The 13,107-nt window shown below is 46.1% G+C and overlaps 1 protein-coding gene across 3 annotated transcripts in view; it reads left to right on the top strand.

The window, feature by feature from the left end:
- The first annotated feature begins 1,028 nt into the window (after positions 1 to 1,028).
- Positions 1,029 to 13,107, top strand: part of KMT5B (lysine methyltransferase 5B) — a 30,136-nt gene continuing 18,057 nt past the window's right edge. Inside the window, exons 1-3 of one of the 3 annotated variants that reach the window (XM_064513219.1) lie at positions 1,029 to 1,875; positions 9,511 to 9,777; positions 10,554 to 10,701. In XM_064513219.1, coding sequence (XP_064369289.1) covers positions 9,594 to 9,777; positions 10,554 to 10,701 — 332 coding nt within the window. In that variant the 5' untranslated portion in view covers positions 1,029 to 1,875; positions 9,511 to 9,593. Of the gene's footprint in view, positions 1,876 to 9,507; positions 9,778 to 10,553; positions 10,702 to 13,107 lie in introns of all 3 variants that reach the window. The other 2 variants (XM_064513220.1, XM_064513221.1) reach the window with 2 other exon arrangements.

Below are 13,107 nucleotides of genomic sequence, written 5' to 3'. Positions count from 1 at the left end.
AAGGGCAACTTAAAATATTAAGTACATAATAAAACCTCTGAACTTTGGGCAGAAAGCATTTTGCCTTCAAATTTTCCAACTTCTGGAAACGGAAGAGGGTTGGCAATTACTGCATCAACAAGCTTTCCTCGCAAACGCATTTAATTAAACACTCAACGGCGACGCGCTTGCTGCTCACGAGAGGTGCAATTTTCTGAAATTTCCATGTTGCAAATTAAAAAAAAAAGAAAAAAACGCTTGTTTTAAGCAGCATTTCGGGGCAAAGCTGCAGCAGAGGCTGACCAGGAGCCCCCGCTCCCTCAGCAGAAACACGGGGCAGTTTGGGGTGGCAGGAGTCTCCAAGGAAAACTCCCCGGAGGTGCCTTAAGGGAGGTCATGGTGTATTAAGAAAGGCTGCCCCGACAAGGGATGGTTTGAGTTTTGGGGGGGGGTTTGTTGGTTTTTTAGTTTTTTTGCCTTCGGACACCTACTTAAGAGCGGTAGGAAGGAGGAAAAACCCGCTGCCCGGCCTCTACGAGATGAATGGCAGGAAAAAAAATTAAAAAAAATAATAAAATTAAAGCGCAGGGAGGAGACGGGAAGGGGGGGAGGGCCAGGGCGGGGTCGCCCCCTGCCCCGCGGCCGCCCGCGCCTCTCCCTGAGGGAAGGCGGCGCCTCCCCCGCCGCCGCCACCCAGCGGGGGCCATTTTTAAATAGCTCTGGCAGGAAGCGCCAGGAGGAAGCAGGTGCCGGAGCCTCGGTGCTCTGCGAGGCGACAGCTTTCCCCCCCTCAAGGGGAGCAGGGCAAGGCGCCGCAGCCCCTCACAGCTCCCCTCGAGGGAAGGGAGGGCGGTTAAAGCCCCCCTCGGCCCGGAGCCGCCCCAAAAGCCGGGCGCGGCAGGGCCGCGGCGCCGCTCGCCGTCCCCGCGGCGGGGAGTCCCTCAGCATTTAAAGGGCAGCCCGCGGCGGAGGGATCCCACCGCCGCGCCAGCCGGCCGGGACTTCTTCCACGCGCGCCGCCGCCGCCGCCGAGCCGTGGGGCGGCCCGGGCCTCGTTTTCTGGCGGCGGAATCCCTCCGCCGCGGCGGGGGCCGGCATGGGCGCCGCTCCCCCCCGCGCGGTCCCTCCGCGGCGGGCGAGGCGCGGGCGGCGGCGGGGAGGCTCGCTGAGCCGCGGCCTGTGGCTGCGCCGCCCGGCGTGAGGCGGCGGGGAGGGGGAGAGGAGGAGGAGGGCTGTGTTTTGCCTCGCAGCGGCGTATCCTTCCGCGGCGGCGGGCACACAAGGCTCGGCGCGGCCCGCGGTGTCCCTCCGCCGCGGCGGAGCGCGCAGGCAGGAGGTGCCTCTCTCCGGACGGCCGCGGGCTTCGTAGGAGCGAGGAGAAGAAACTTCGGAGCGCCGTGGCTGTAGCGGCCGCTCGCCTGCCCGGCCGGGAGAGGGCTCCCCGCGGAGAAGCAGGAGGAAGAGGAGGAGGCAGCGGCGGCGGCGAGGGCCGGTGCTCGCCGCCGCCCCGCGGGGTCTCCGCCAGGGAGCCCGGCGGACTCTTTCTCGCGGGTCCCGGCGGAGGGATCTCTAGGCGGCTCCCCCGCCGCCTCCCCCCCTGCATCGCTCGCCCCTCGGCGCCGCCATCTTGGATTTTAATCCGCCATTTTTTTCCTCCCCCCACTTGGAATTATTTTTTATCATTACCGCCGCTTTTTTTTTTTCCCCCCTCCGTGTTTTTCCTTCCCTCCCCCTCCTCTCCTTTTCTGGCTCAATCTTCTCTTCCCCCCCTCCCCACCTTCCTTCCCCCCCCCATCCCTTTCTCTCCCTTTTCTTTGATGATTCATTTTCCCCCCGGTGGAGACGGGGGCAGCACCGGCGGCGGCAGCGGACCCCAGCGCGGCGGGGCAGCCGGCGGTGAGTGTCCGATGCCCGGCGGGGGGGGGGGGGGTATCGCGGCGGGCGCGACCCCCCGGGACGCGGACACGCGTGAGCGGGGGAGGGGGCGGGGGGGGTTGGGGCAGCGGGGGGGTCGGGGGCAGCGGGGGGGGGCAGGGAGGGGGGAGGGTGTTTAAGGGCTGCCCCCCCCCCCCCGGTGTGGGGACCGGTGGGGGGGGCTGCGCGACCGGCGGTGCTCGGTGTCCGGCCGCCGTCACGGAGGGGCCCGGGGCGGCTCTGGCGGCGCTGACAGCCGGGCCGGGACCGCGGCCCGTCGCGGGGCCGGGGCTGGTGCCGGTGCCGGTGCCGGCGGGAGCCGAGCCCTAGGGGGCAGCACAGGGCCGGGAGGCGGCGGCGGCGCCGGCAGGTCCCGCTCCCCTTCCGCCCCCTGCCCGCGGGAGCGTCTCCCACTGGCTCCTCCGCTGGGGGGTGGTTTTTCCCCGTTTCCCCCCTTTTCCCCCCCCCGGTTCGAGGGCGTTTTGGCTTTGGGGGAGACGCGCCGGGAAGGTTGTTTGGCAGCTCGCGGCGGTGCCGGTGTCGGGAGGCGATGCCTGGAGTCGGCTCCAGGCGGAGCCTGGCGCTGCCCTGCCTGAGCCAGAGCAGGAGCTGCAGTTCTGCCTGCACCGCTTGGTTTCGGCTAAGGCCTGTTCTGAACAGCTGCCCCGAATGGAGCGAAATGCCCGATGCCTTGCTCCTTTGCTTTTTCTTTCTTTTTTCTTTTTGCAACGGGGGATATACACTTCTAAGGAAGGGTAAAGCATCCATTTGCCCAGACTCTGCATCTAAAAGTTTGAAGTCTTCAACACGTCACTCTCCAAAACAGTAAAGACAGGGGAGGGCATGTGCCGTTTTGTTGAGTTGCGTCCCAGCAAATACAAGGAGGTTACGGATATAGCTCGGAGTAGTTGTGCGTTGGACTGAGTTCAGCACACGGTGGCAAATAGGAGGTGGTAATGCGATTAAAGTGCTCGATTGTGTAACTGTAAAAACAGTGGGAGTCTTTAGTCAGTGGGGATCTAAGGTATTATAGCATAAAAACTCAGATGTAGTTATGTCCTTTCTTCATAATGTAGTCCTCTTCTGTTTTGATTAGTAGTGAAATTTTGTCTTGAACTTGTTAAGAGTTTTTGGTGTATGAAGAAAGACATTTAAAGCTTAATTGCTTGAAAAGTGGGATCTTTCTGCTGTTGTTGCTTATCTTTGGGCAGCCCTCCTAGTACTAAAGCCAGACAGAAACATGCAAACCCCTCTGCTTTATCCCAGCTTGAGTTGACAAACTGGAAAATAAGACTTGTTTAAATTAATTATTTAGCCTATTAAATGAGTGTGTGGGAGGATGTAAGGGGAAATGCATCCTTGTGTGCTGAACAGGACTCTCGCGTATCACTTTTGCTCTGTTAATGTTGTTCTGCCGTTGGACTACAGTTCCCAGCGTCCTTTTCGCTTTGTGCAGCCCCGTGCTTTAATACCACAGACAGCTGTGTTAACACAGCGAGTGTAAGTGCTGATACTTCTGCACTTAACTGCGAATCCCAGACTGCGGTTTGACAGTTCAAAGCACTTGGGAGCAATACGAGGCGCTCCGGACCGCTTCCCCAGCCCCTCTTCTTGTCTCCCCCCGTGTCATCCTGTTGTACCATCGTTCCAACAACAGTTCAAGCCGGTGGCACATGGGGTTAAAACTAACTCTCCTCTGGTTACGTCCCCAGTTCACTTGCTCGTGCCTGTGGCAGGAGAGGGGCAGCGTGGACAGCACCCGAGGGGGCGGCAGGGCTGCTCCTGGCCTGCTGCTGAAGGGTCCCTCGAGCTGCTGCACTGGCTGGGCCCATCCGTCTGCTTGCTCATGAGCCCTGCCGGATCAAGGACCTTCAGGATGAACCTGTGCGAGTTACAGCGCTGAGCTGCTGCAGCAGCTTTTCCCTCCCTCTCAGTGGTCCTGCCGCTGCTCCGCTACTGCACCTCCCTTGCTCTAGTGCCCAGCGCATCCTTTGCTCAACTTGTTCAGCTCATTAAGCTGAAAATTGTCTGCCTTTGTGGTGACCTGCAGGAAACTGCCCTGCCTTTTCAGAGTGCTCTGCTGTTAGCTGGGCTCAACCGTTTATTTTGCTCCCCCCTGAGAGGGCACCGTAGTGGAGGAAGGGGGGCAGGAGGAGAGGGGCAGGAGCTGCTTCAGCACTCCTGTGCGTTCCTTCCCTCTCTGCCCCTCGTTTATCCTGGTACGCTATTGCTTTTGTGCCGGTGGTGCAATTGCATTAGTTTCCAAACTGATATGCAAAAATCATGTGGCTGCGAAAGAACAGGAATGAGAGAGAGGGTGCGAATGGGCGGGCTGAGCTGTTACGGAGGGATTGGAGCTGTGGCAGCACCGGTTTGGGATCGGCGTGTGTTGCCACAAAGCTGCATCCCAGGGCTGCGGTTCCACAACAGTTTGAGCTGACCTGAGGCAGTTTTGGCACAGTCTTGCACCTTTCCCTGTGCCTTTGTTAATCTAGGTCTGATTCTGCACTCGGGTGATTCAGTGAACTAACCGACTGAAAAGTACCGCTACAGAAAAAGTGAATGTTTCTTGTGGCTTAACTTACTGAAACAGTCATGCTAGGGACAGACAAAATCAAGAGGGAGTTTAAAATCCGGTGGCTAAAGTTAGCATCTGCCGGAGCCCCTGCCTGGGTGGCTTTTATGTGGTCCTGGAAACGCAGCCTGAACTCCAGAGCCTCTAACTGCTTCGGGATCACCCGCCCTTCCTTTAAGATACAACTTTGGCTCTGGACTCCCAGTCTTTTTCCTTTCTGTGTGTGTAAAGACCTTTGTGCCATGGCTAGTTTTGCTTTGTTTTATTGTTGCTCATAATAACTTGTACTGTAAAATAAGTCATTGCATTTCTGTCTGAAGTGACACCATGCCTTGGCTTTGCACCCCTTGTGAGCCAGAAGCAGTCTGTGCCTCATCTGGTTTAACGTAATTGTCCAAGCTGTCAAAAATAGTAACTGAAATAGGGTTTGAGGCAGTTCTGGGAAACTCCTTAGAGCTGTGCATGTTCTCCTTCTGCCTTGATTTCACTAGGAGTCTTCCCCTTGTATTCTCAGAGAAGTAAAATTTTTTTATTAGTGGATTTTTTTTTTTTCATTGTCCGGATGTGGTGGTTGTGAAATCCTCTACAGCCTAGTGATCCTGTGGAAAAATTGGTTGCGTGCTTTTACTCTCTTTCCGAGATTCAAAGGTCAGTTGTTTTTTCACAGTTGCCAGTAATGAAACATTTATCTTTTCTCTTGGTACCATTGATCTGTCCAGAAAGCAGAGGATGTGATCAACCAGTCGTATGTAAAATATTTTGTTAGTATCTTACATCTGGTTTAGGCTACTGTTTTGCTGAGGCAGGCTTTCTGCAGCTATAATTCAAGAACATGACTTGAGAATTGCTGCTTTGGATGAGTTTAAAAGTTAAGACACCACTGTTTAGAAGGATGTCCCTTGACAGCGCACGTACTGGAGACCGTGAGAAAGGGGAGGATGGCCCTGTCCGGTAGGAAACCTTGTGATCCCAATGTCTTTGCCCGTTTTCTGGAGAGCGGTGAGCAAAATGCACTGCTTCTGCTTAGAAGCTGATCTCTGGCCTTTAATAAATATTTAAATACAAAAGCTGTGTTAAGGTGGACTAAAGTAAACGATAATTGAATTTCCTGCGGTCACTGGTATTTGTGAGTTTGTACGTTTCAGGGTTTAGTTTATTTGATTTTGTACAGCTTTTTCCCCCCTCACAAACAAGACTTCACTGAGTTGATATCACAGATGAGGGCACCTAACTTGAGAGGCTCAGGCAGCTTTTGAGATTGATTTTTATGGCCACAGAATCTCTTTCCTCAAATTCATATAGCTTTACTCCATTTTCCAATGTAAAAGGATGTAGGCTTTTCATATCTGTTACAAATATGAACTGTAGTCTTTACTCAGCCCAGTAAGCACTTTTGAATATACCTGGCTTCATGAGTGTCTGTTATGAGCTGTCTATCGATTTCTGCTTCAGTTCTTGATTGGTACTTAACGTTATTGAAATAAAAATAATGTTCAGAAAGCATGTAAATAGGTTTAATAGATTTAGAATCTGATAAATGTAATTGAGTTTTCATCTTAAGAGCGCTGTTGCAGTGAAACACTCAATTACTAGGTGAGAGGAGCAGGATGTGATTGATCTGTTCTTTGAAACTGGAGGAAAATGGACCTGTAAAGCTACAGTAGTATAATAATAAAGGGTTAAAACCAAAGCGTGGACACTTTCATTGAAAGAAAAAAGGTCCCTTGGAAGCTTTAACTGTGCTGGCAAACTTAACAGGATGGATAAACCTCAAGTCCTAAGTGTCCCGTGCACTGTTTAGTGCTTGGTAGTGGAAAAGCCCTTTAATGGGCGTTTGAGGTATGAGTATGTTCCCAGGAGAACTTTTTTTTGTTCTTGATTAGGAAGATGATGACGTTCATCTCTTACTCTACTCCCTCCCTTCCTGAAGGACTCGCGTTGCAAGTTTGAAGCAAAAAGCAATTGGCATTGCGGGATGGGTAGCAAATTTGGATCCAAGGATGTGATAAAGATCGGCTGAGGGTGGCAGGAGGAATGGAGATGTTTGCTATCAAACGGATCATGTCTGTTGGTTCTGGCTCCCGGTACTGTCTCTCGGAGGCAGAGTTTGTGTGTTGAAGCGCGGCTGCTAGAAACGCACTTGCAGTCTGGAAGTTCTCCGGACACATCTTACTGTTTGGCCAGTATGAGAAAATAAAAGCTAACAGTAGATGGAGACAAAAGTTTTCTTGCTTCTGCAAATGTGCTCAGTGTTTATATCTCAGACTGCCAGAGTCAGACAATAGTGAATTTTTCACCACATTTTTTTTCTAGGCTTCACCAAGTGGGTTACTTTTTGGTTTTACTCTGGGGAGGGCTTCTGTAGTCATCTATGTCAATACATTTTGCAGCAAAAGCCAAATGTCCCATTTCCCTAAAATTGAGTGCGGTCTGAGTATTCTTACGTGGCTTTACATTCATTCGTAGCTTTGCTGTCATAGATGATTTCCTTGTCATTGCAATATTTGTTAGGCAGGAATGTCAGTATAAATACAGCTCACCCTCCTGAGTTTTGGACTTAGGTGTGAAAGGTCCATCGCTGTCCTCATGCAGAGCACCCCTTTCTGCAGCTGAAGCGTAGCTGTCCTTCGTGTTGGTTGCCAGAAAGGCTGCCGTATGAGCATCTTTCCTCCAAAAAGCTGTGTGCCGGTGTTCATCTACAACAGTGGGGCTTTGTGATAGATTTTATTTACCCGCACCGCTCTTTAGCGGTGGCGGAACAACACAGGGTTGTTGGACTATAACAGTGTGTTAGGTATAGTTCAGTCCTGGTTTATAAAGAGACCGAGATTGAATTTGGCTGAAGTCTTTAATGTAGGTTTATGTTTTTAAAGCTCTGTTGTATCAATGTTGCAAAAATGTGCAAACAGGATTTAATGAGTTTATAGAGCTGTAAAATAAATTAATTGAGAAGCAGGAGCAATCAAACTTGGCAGAGTGAGTTTGTTGTCAAGTACCTATGCAACAGTCAGTACAGATTTTCATGGGGTAGCTGTCTTCTGACAGAGGTTTTGGTGGGAGACTTTTTTTTCCCCTGAAGAAAAAGGTAAAAGCCCTTTTTTATTGTTGTTTAGTACAGATCTGGCCATGAGATTTCCAATGGTTTTTTGGAGGGACTGTGTAAAAATGCCTGGTGTTAGGTATAGCTAAATGCAGTGAATATTTTTTTTTCCTAGCAAATTTTAAGATGACTTGGTTTTGTTTTCTGAATGTTGTAACTGGTACCTTTCTATTTTGCCAGCAGACAAGAGCAATTTCTGTGTTTTGGTTGTCAACAAATTGTTCAGTTTCAGCTCTGTCCTGTACTGTGACAAAGCCTGTAGGGCCAGTAAAATAGGCACTTAGACCTGCTTTTTGTTGAGGGTGTTTTGGTATTTTGGGTTTTTTTGTTTTGTGGGTTTTTGTTTGTTTGTTTTGTTTTTATCTTGAGGTCAAAACCACTCCTTTCAGTCACTGGCAGCAAGGGGATTCCTTATCTGCTGAAATCCTCTCAGTTGTTTCTTCCCCTATATTGAGGCAGTAGTTTAGCTACTTTTTCTCTATATACTTCTCTTACATTCTGCGAATACTCTACTTGTCCTTCTGTGGTGTGACAGTCTGTAAAAGGTTCTAAAACTTACAGATTTCTGGATAGTAGTTGTAGTAAGTTAGTTTTTTTGTTTTTTGGGGGTTTTTTTCCCCCAATAAATCCATCAAGTTGTATGTCTGCACTATTTTTCTTTTATGCCTCAATTCTGTGAATCTCTTTAAGGAACTCTTAGTTACTAATCATCTGGCCATCAATATTTCTGTGGCCTTAAGTAGCTTGATAACATAGGTATTTAACAGAATTTCAGTGTTATGCTAGTCTTAACTGATTAAAAACAGAATTTCTACAGAAGTTATGAAATATATATCCTACACTGATGTTTTTTTCAAAACATCTAGTTAGTTTGAATCTCTTTTGCCTGACTGAAATGCTAGTTACCTGATAACGCTGTATGCTGAGTATAGAAAGCTTGCTGTGGACAAAGCCTTGACACTTCAGAGGGGAAAAAATTGGAGTTTATGCTGTAGGGAGGAGGATGAATTAAAAGCAAGTAAATTAATTATTAATGCATAAATGCAATTGTAAAATAATTGTGTAGATTTTTCTTTCCTGCAAGTTACACAGAGTGAGACGCTACTGGGTTCGAAAACACTGCTAGCTTTCTTATATGATAATTATTTATGCAAAAGACATTTAGACTGCAGGCAGAAACAAGGATATGCTGGCCGCTTTCATACTGTAAATTTTCTGCTCTATTTGTGACCTCACTTAGTACTGGCCCATTGAGCCAGATGTAACTTTTTTTAAGCACTGGCTGTGAAAGTAGCCTGAGGCCTCTAGATCATGATTGAGGTTTTATGAACTCTGAATATTCAAACTAACATTTAACATCTTTACTGAGTTCTTTAATATTTCATTGTGCTTATTGTTACTTTTTAGAGGATGTTTGCATAATGCCACCTTGCTGCAGATTCAGAACAAGTTGCAGATTTTTATTTATTTGTAAATATAATCTTACTTGAAAATAATCTGTTTTTGTTGTCACACATACAGCTCTGTGTGTGTAGATGTATGTGTATGTATGTATATGTATATATAGTTCATTAGCACTGAGCGAACGCGTGTATGTGTATATACAGACATGCGTGTGCACACACACACGTATATGTGTGCACAAAGACACATGCACATGTACGTGCCTGTTCAGTTCTTGAGTCTGAGTTTTTCTTGCCTGAACAATTTATCAGCTTTAGAGTTCTGTCTTTGCTTCCAGATGTGGTAGTAAGTTACAGAGCAATAGTTTTCCCTGGGTATTTGTGTCTACAGCAGCTCCCTGTGCTAGTGTTAACGAACCACTTTTTGTTGTTTCGAATGCAGACAACAGTCACATTCTAATCTTTTTACTTAAAAGCTGTGCTTTGAAAATAGGTTTCCCGCTTAGTGCTAACCATTTTTAATGTTTTCCTTCCAGCAGGAATTGGAACTGAAAATATTCATCCACTTCTCCAAGCCTTTTGAAAAGTGACTAAATGCAACTGGGTCAGGTTTTCTGTGGGAATGAAGTGGCTGGGAGAATCCAAGAACATGGTGGTGAATGGCAGGAGAAGTGGAAGCAAGTCGTCTAATGACCACCCACAGAATCAGACCAAATTGCAGCACACGGGAAAGGAGAATCCGAAGACTGGCAAAAATGGAGTTGAGAGAAGATCAAGCAGATGTATGCACTTATTGGCTTCATGTTGTATGTGATTCATCTTACCAATGTTTAAGGGAGGAATTTTTAAATTGGAAAGTCAGACATATCTTGTCTTAATTCATGAAGAATCATCAAATAGATTAATTATGTTCGTATTAGTTGTAATAACTCACTTAGGCATATGGATCTCTTCAGTTCAAAAGTGAAGTGAAAATCATTGGATGTAAATTTAATTTGTACTGGTCACATGCAAAATACATCACTTGCGCTAGCTGAGAACTAGTGTGATTGGAAATAGATTACAGATAAGATTGGAGTTACTAGCTCAGCTGAATGTTTGTGTAGACGTAAACCTCATTTTGAATGGAGTCACCTGTATCAATAGCAGCTATGAAGCTGCTTTTAAGCAAAATGGATTTTTATTTTCATTACCGATTGAGGGTGAAGGACAAAGAACAAATTCAGAGGAAATCTTTTATTCAGATTTTGGAGAATCAGGTTCTGTATTTTCATGGGTTTATCATGTTCATAGGCCTGAAATTTCAGGGGCAAGCATGACTGAACTGTGTACTATGGAAAGATTTATTTGTATGTGGAGGGGAACACAATTAAAGGCACCCATAAAACATTTTAAAAATACTTTCTCCATTGGCTGTCAAATTAACCAACAAATGCAGGAGTGAAAAATTAACTGTGCCCATACTTCACACAATTGATCCTCCTCCTTAAGTGTTCCATTCCCTGCCTTCCATGGCAAGAAATACAGCTTGGCTTTATGGTATGCCCTAAGTGGTATCTGATTTATGCTTTTCTATTTGCAGGTAGTGGTGCTTCAGGATTTGAGGGCCAAAGTCGTTACGTGCCTTCCTCGGGAATGTCTGCCAAGGAGCTGTGTGAAAACGATGACCTAGCAACTAGTTTGGTTCTTGATCCCTATTTAGGTTTTCAGACACACAAAATGAATACTAGGTAACTTGTCTTTATTCTTCTAGAAAAGAATTGATCATCTTATTGATGTAATCAGAGGACAACTATGGAATTGCCTGCATGTTTACAAAAGTCTGAAAAAATGGCAATTTGTGAGTAGCTTCAGCCTTTAAAATGGTGCTGAATTTCAGACTGGAACTCCAAGCCCTATAACAGCATGCGTTTGTAACACTATCGTAGCTATTTCTATTAGCCTTCATGTCAAATTCTGCTGTAGAACAGGATGTTAATAGATGCTGTTGTCTCCTAACTTAAATAGTCAACTATTAGTAAGATTGAAACCATTAGCCATTTGAAGTAATACTTCAAAGACAGCAGTTAAGTGTTTAGGGAGTTTTCTGTTTATTTCATGTGCCTGATCTTTTATTACTCCTATCACATCACAAGAAGGGCTTAACATCCCAGGCACTTCAGTCTTGGCGCCACTTGATCTCGCGTTCATGTGGACCCATCCTGAAGGAGTGCTACTCAGACATGTCTGTGTGTATAGATAAACTGAGGTGCACACTGGGAACCTGCTTGCCAAAGCTGCACATACTTTTGCACTGCTATACACCTGTCTGAATACTTCTGTCCTAAATTCGGTGCGAGCTTGTGGTTCAGTTGTTGCATGCTTCTTCCTGTTTTACAGATATGCCACCAATCATAAGTATATTCTGTAGATCTCTCTTAAGCTCTTGTTTGTGAACAAGATCTGTATTGCTATGCTTAACGGAGAAGCTATATATAAATGGTAAGCTTCTAAGGACAGGAAGTGTGTGCTAGTTACTGTACAAACAAATGGGAGACCTTGATCTGAGCTAGGATTTCCAGGCAGCACGTCGTGGGAAACGGACTGCTTATGTTGCCATGGCTATTTGTAAAGAAGAACAGTTTACCTGTGCAGCACAGTCACATTACCAGAGTCAGTTAAGTAGATTTTGTATGTGTGTAACAAGCTGATTGCTTCAAAAATGACTGCTAAATTAGTTGGTGTTGTCATGTAACATAAACAGTTGCTGGTATTACCTGACAGCATGAGTTGCACATGGATTTTTCTTTTTCCCTAGAGTGCAACATCCATCTTTAAGAGGAATGCTTGCATTCTTCCTGTTCTCTCCGTGCTCTTGGTTACAATAGTAGGTTGTGCCCAAAACAGTGTCTAGATAGGTACTCTTACAGTTTAGTTATCATAGTGACTTTGCATCTCCAGTGTTTAATTGAGCTAATTATATAAGCTCAACAATTTTTTTGGCTTTTTTTGTTTGTTTGTTTTTGCATGAATGGTAGTCTACAGAAGTGCGTATGTAGCTAATTCTTTTGCTTTTTGCTAAGGAAATTATGTATTCAATATTTAATAGTTGGAGAAGCTGCTTTCATAAATATTACGTTTTCTGCTGATATGTTTTCAGCAGTAAAATACTTTTTTTAATTACTGATTTGAAACGAAAGACTACACAAAGGCTATCATCATGTATTTCTTCCTTTCTCAGACTTGGAGAACAGTTACAGGCAGTCTTAAGGACAATAGTTATTATTCTTGGTGCACTATGGGAAATACTTAGGTGAGGCTTAAAAATTCTATCAGAAACGCATTTTCTTGACTCTTTCTTCATGTCCTATTGAGAGAGCTTCTGTTGTTGCAGTGACTTAAAATAAAGGCATCAGCATAGCTCTTGTTTATCTTTTTGGTACAGTGATGACATCTGCTTATTATCATAGCTGTGTAGCTTGGATTATCTTCCTCCTGTGTAGTAAGATAGAAGTTACTTTTCTGCTGCTTTTTAGAAGTCCTGAGATTTATTGCTGCCATATGACATTGAGGGAAGGGGCGAAGGGGAAAGCAGATATGAAAAGACTAGACCATCTCAAAAACATCAGATGCTTGTACCTGAACATATTCCTGGAGCAGAAATTAAGATTTACAGCTTGTATTTGGGCGTCTTTTGCTTCAGTATGGTAAAGCCATATAAATACCAGTATGTCTATTAAGGTGAGCTTAAAACAAAACATCTATTTATGGTAGCAAGTAAATATTTCCTGTTCCCTTTTCCTGATTTGTTTGAAGACATACTGTGGAAATTACTGTGTGCCAAGCATTCCGTTCAGCCATTGGAAATGCATATGATGTTTGTATTCTTGCAACTAGTAGGCCAACATACGCTGATGATGACTTACTGAAGTTGCACTTTACCTTACCTCAGGAAGCCAAGTCTGTATTTTTGTATGCGTGTCTTCTATGTGAACCCTTCCTGTACTGTCTCATTCATTACTTGAAGAGTTTGTAAAGACCTCTTGTTTTGCGGGGGGTATAGCTCTTAAAATTCTAGCAAAATGTCTGCATTATTATTGGAGCTTCTTTCCTTTCTTTCTTTTTCACTGTTTTTCATCATCTTCATAGAGAATTTG

This window comes from Dromaius novaehollandiae, chromosome 5, assembly GCF_036370855.1.
Source record: "Dromaius novaehollandiae isolate bDroNov1 chromosome 5, bDroNov1.hap1, whole genome shotgun sequence".
NCBI classification, from domain to species: domain Eukaryota; kingdom Metazoa; phylum Chordata; class Aves; order Casuariiformes; family Dromaiidae; genus Dromaius; species Dromaius novaehollandiae.
This window is presented reverse-complemented; position numbering and strand designations above follow the sequence as displayed.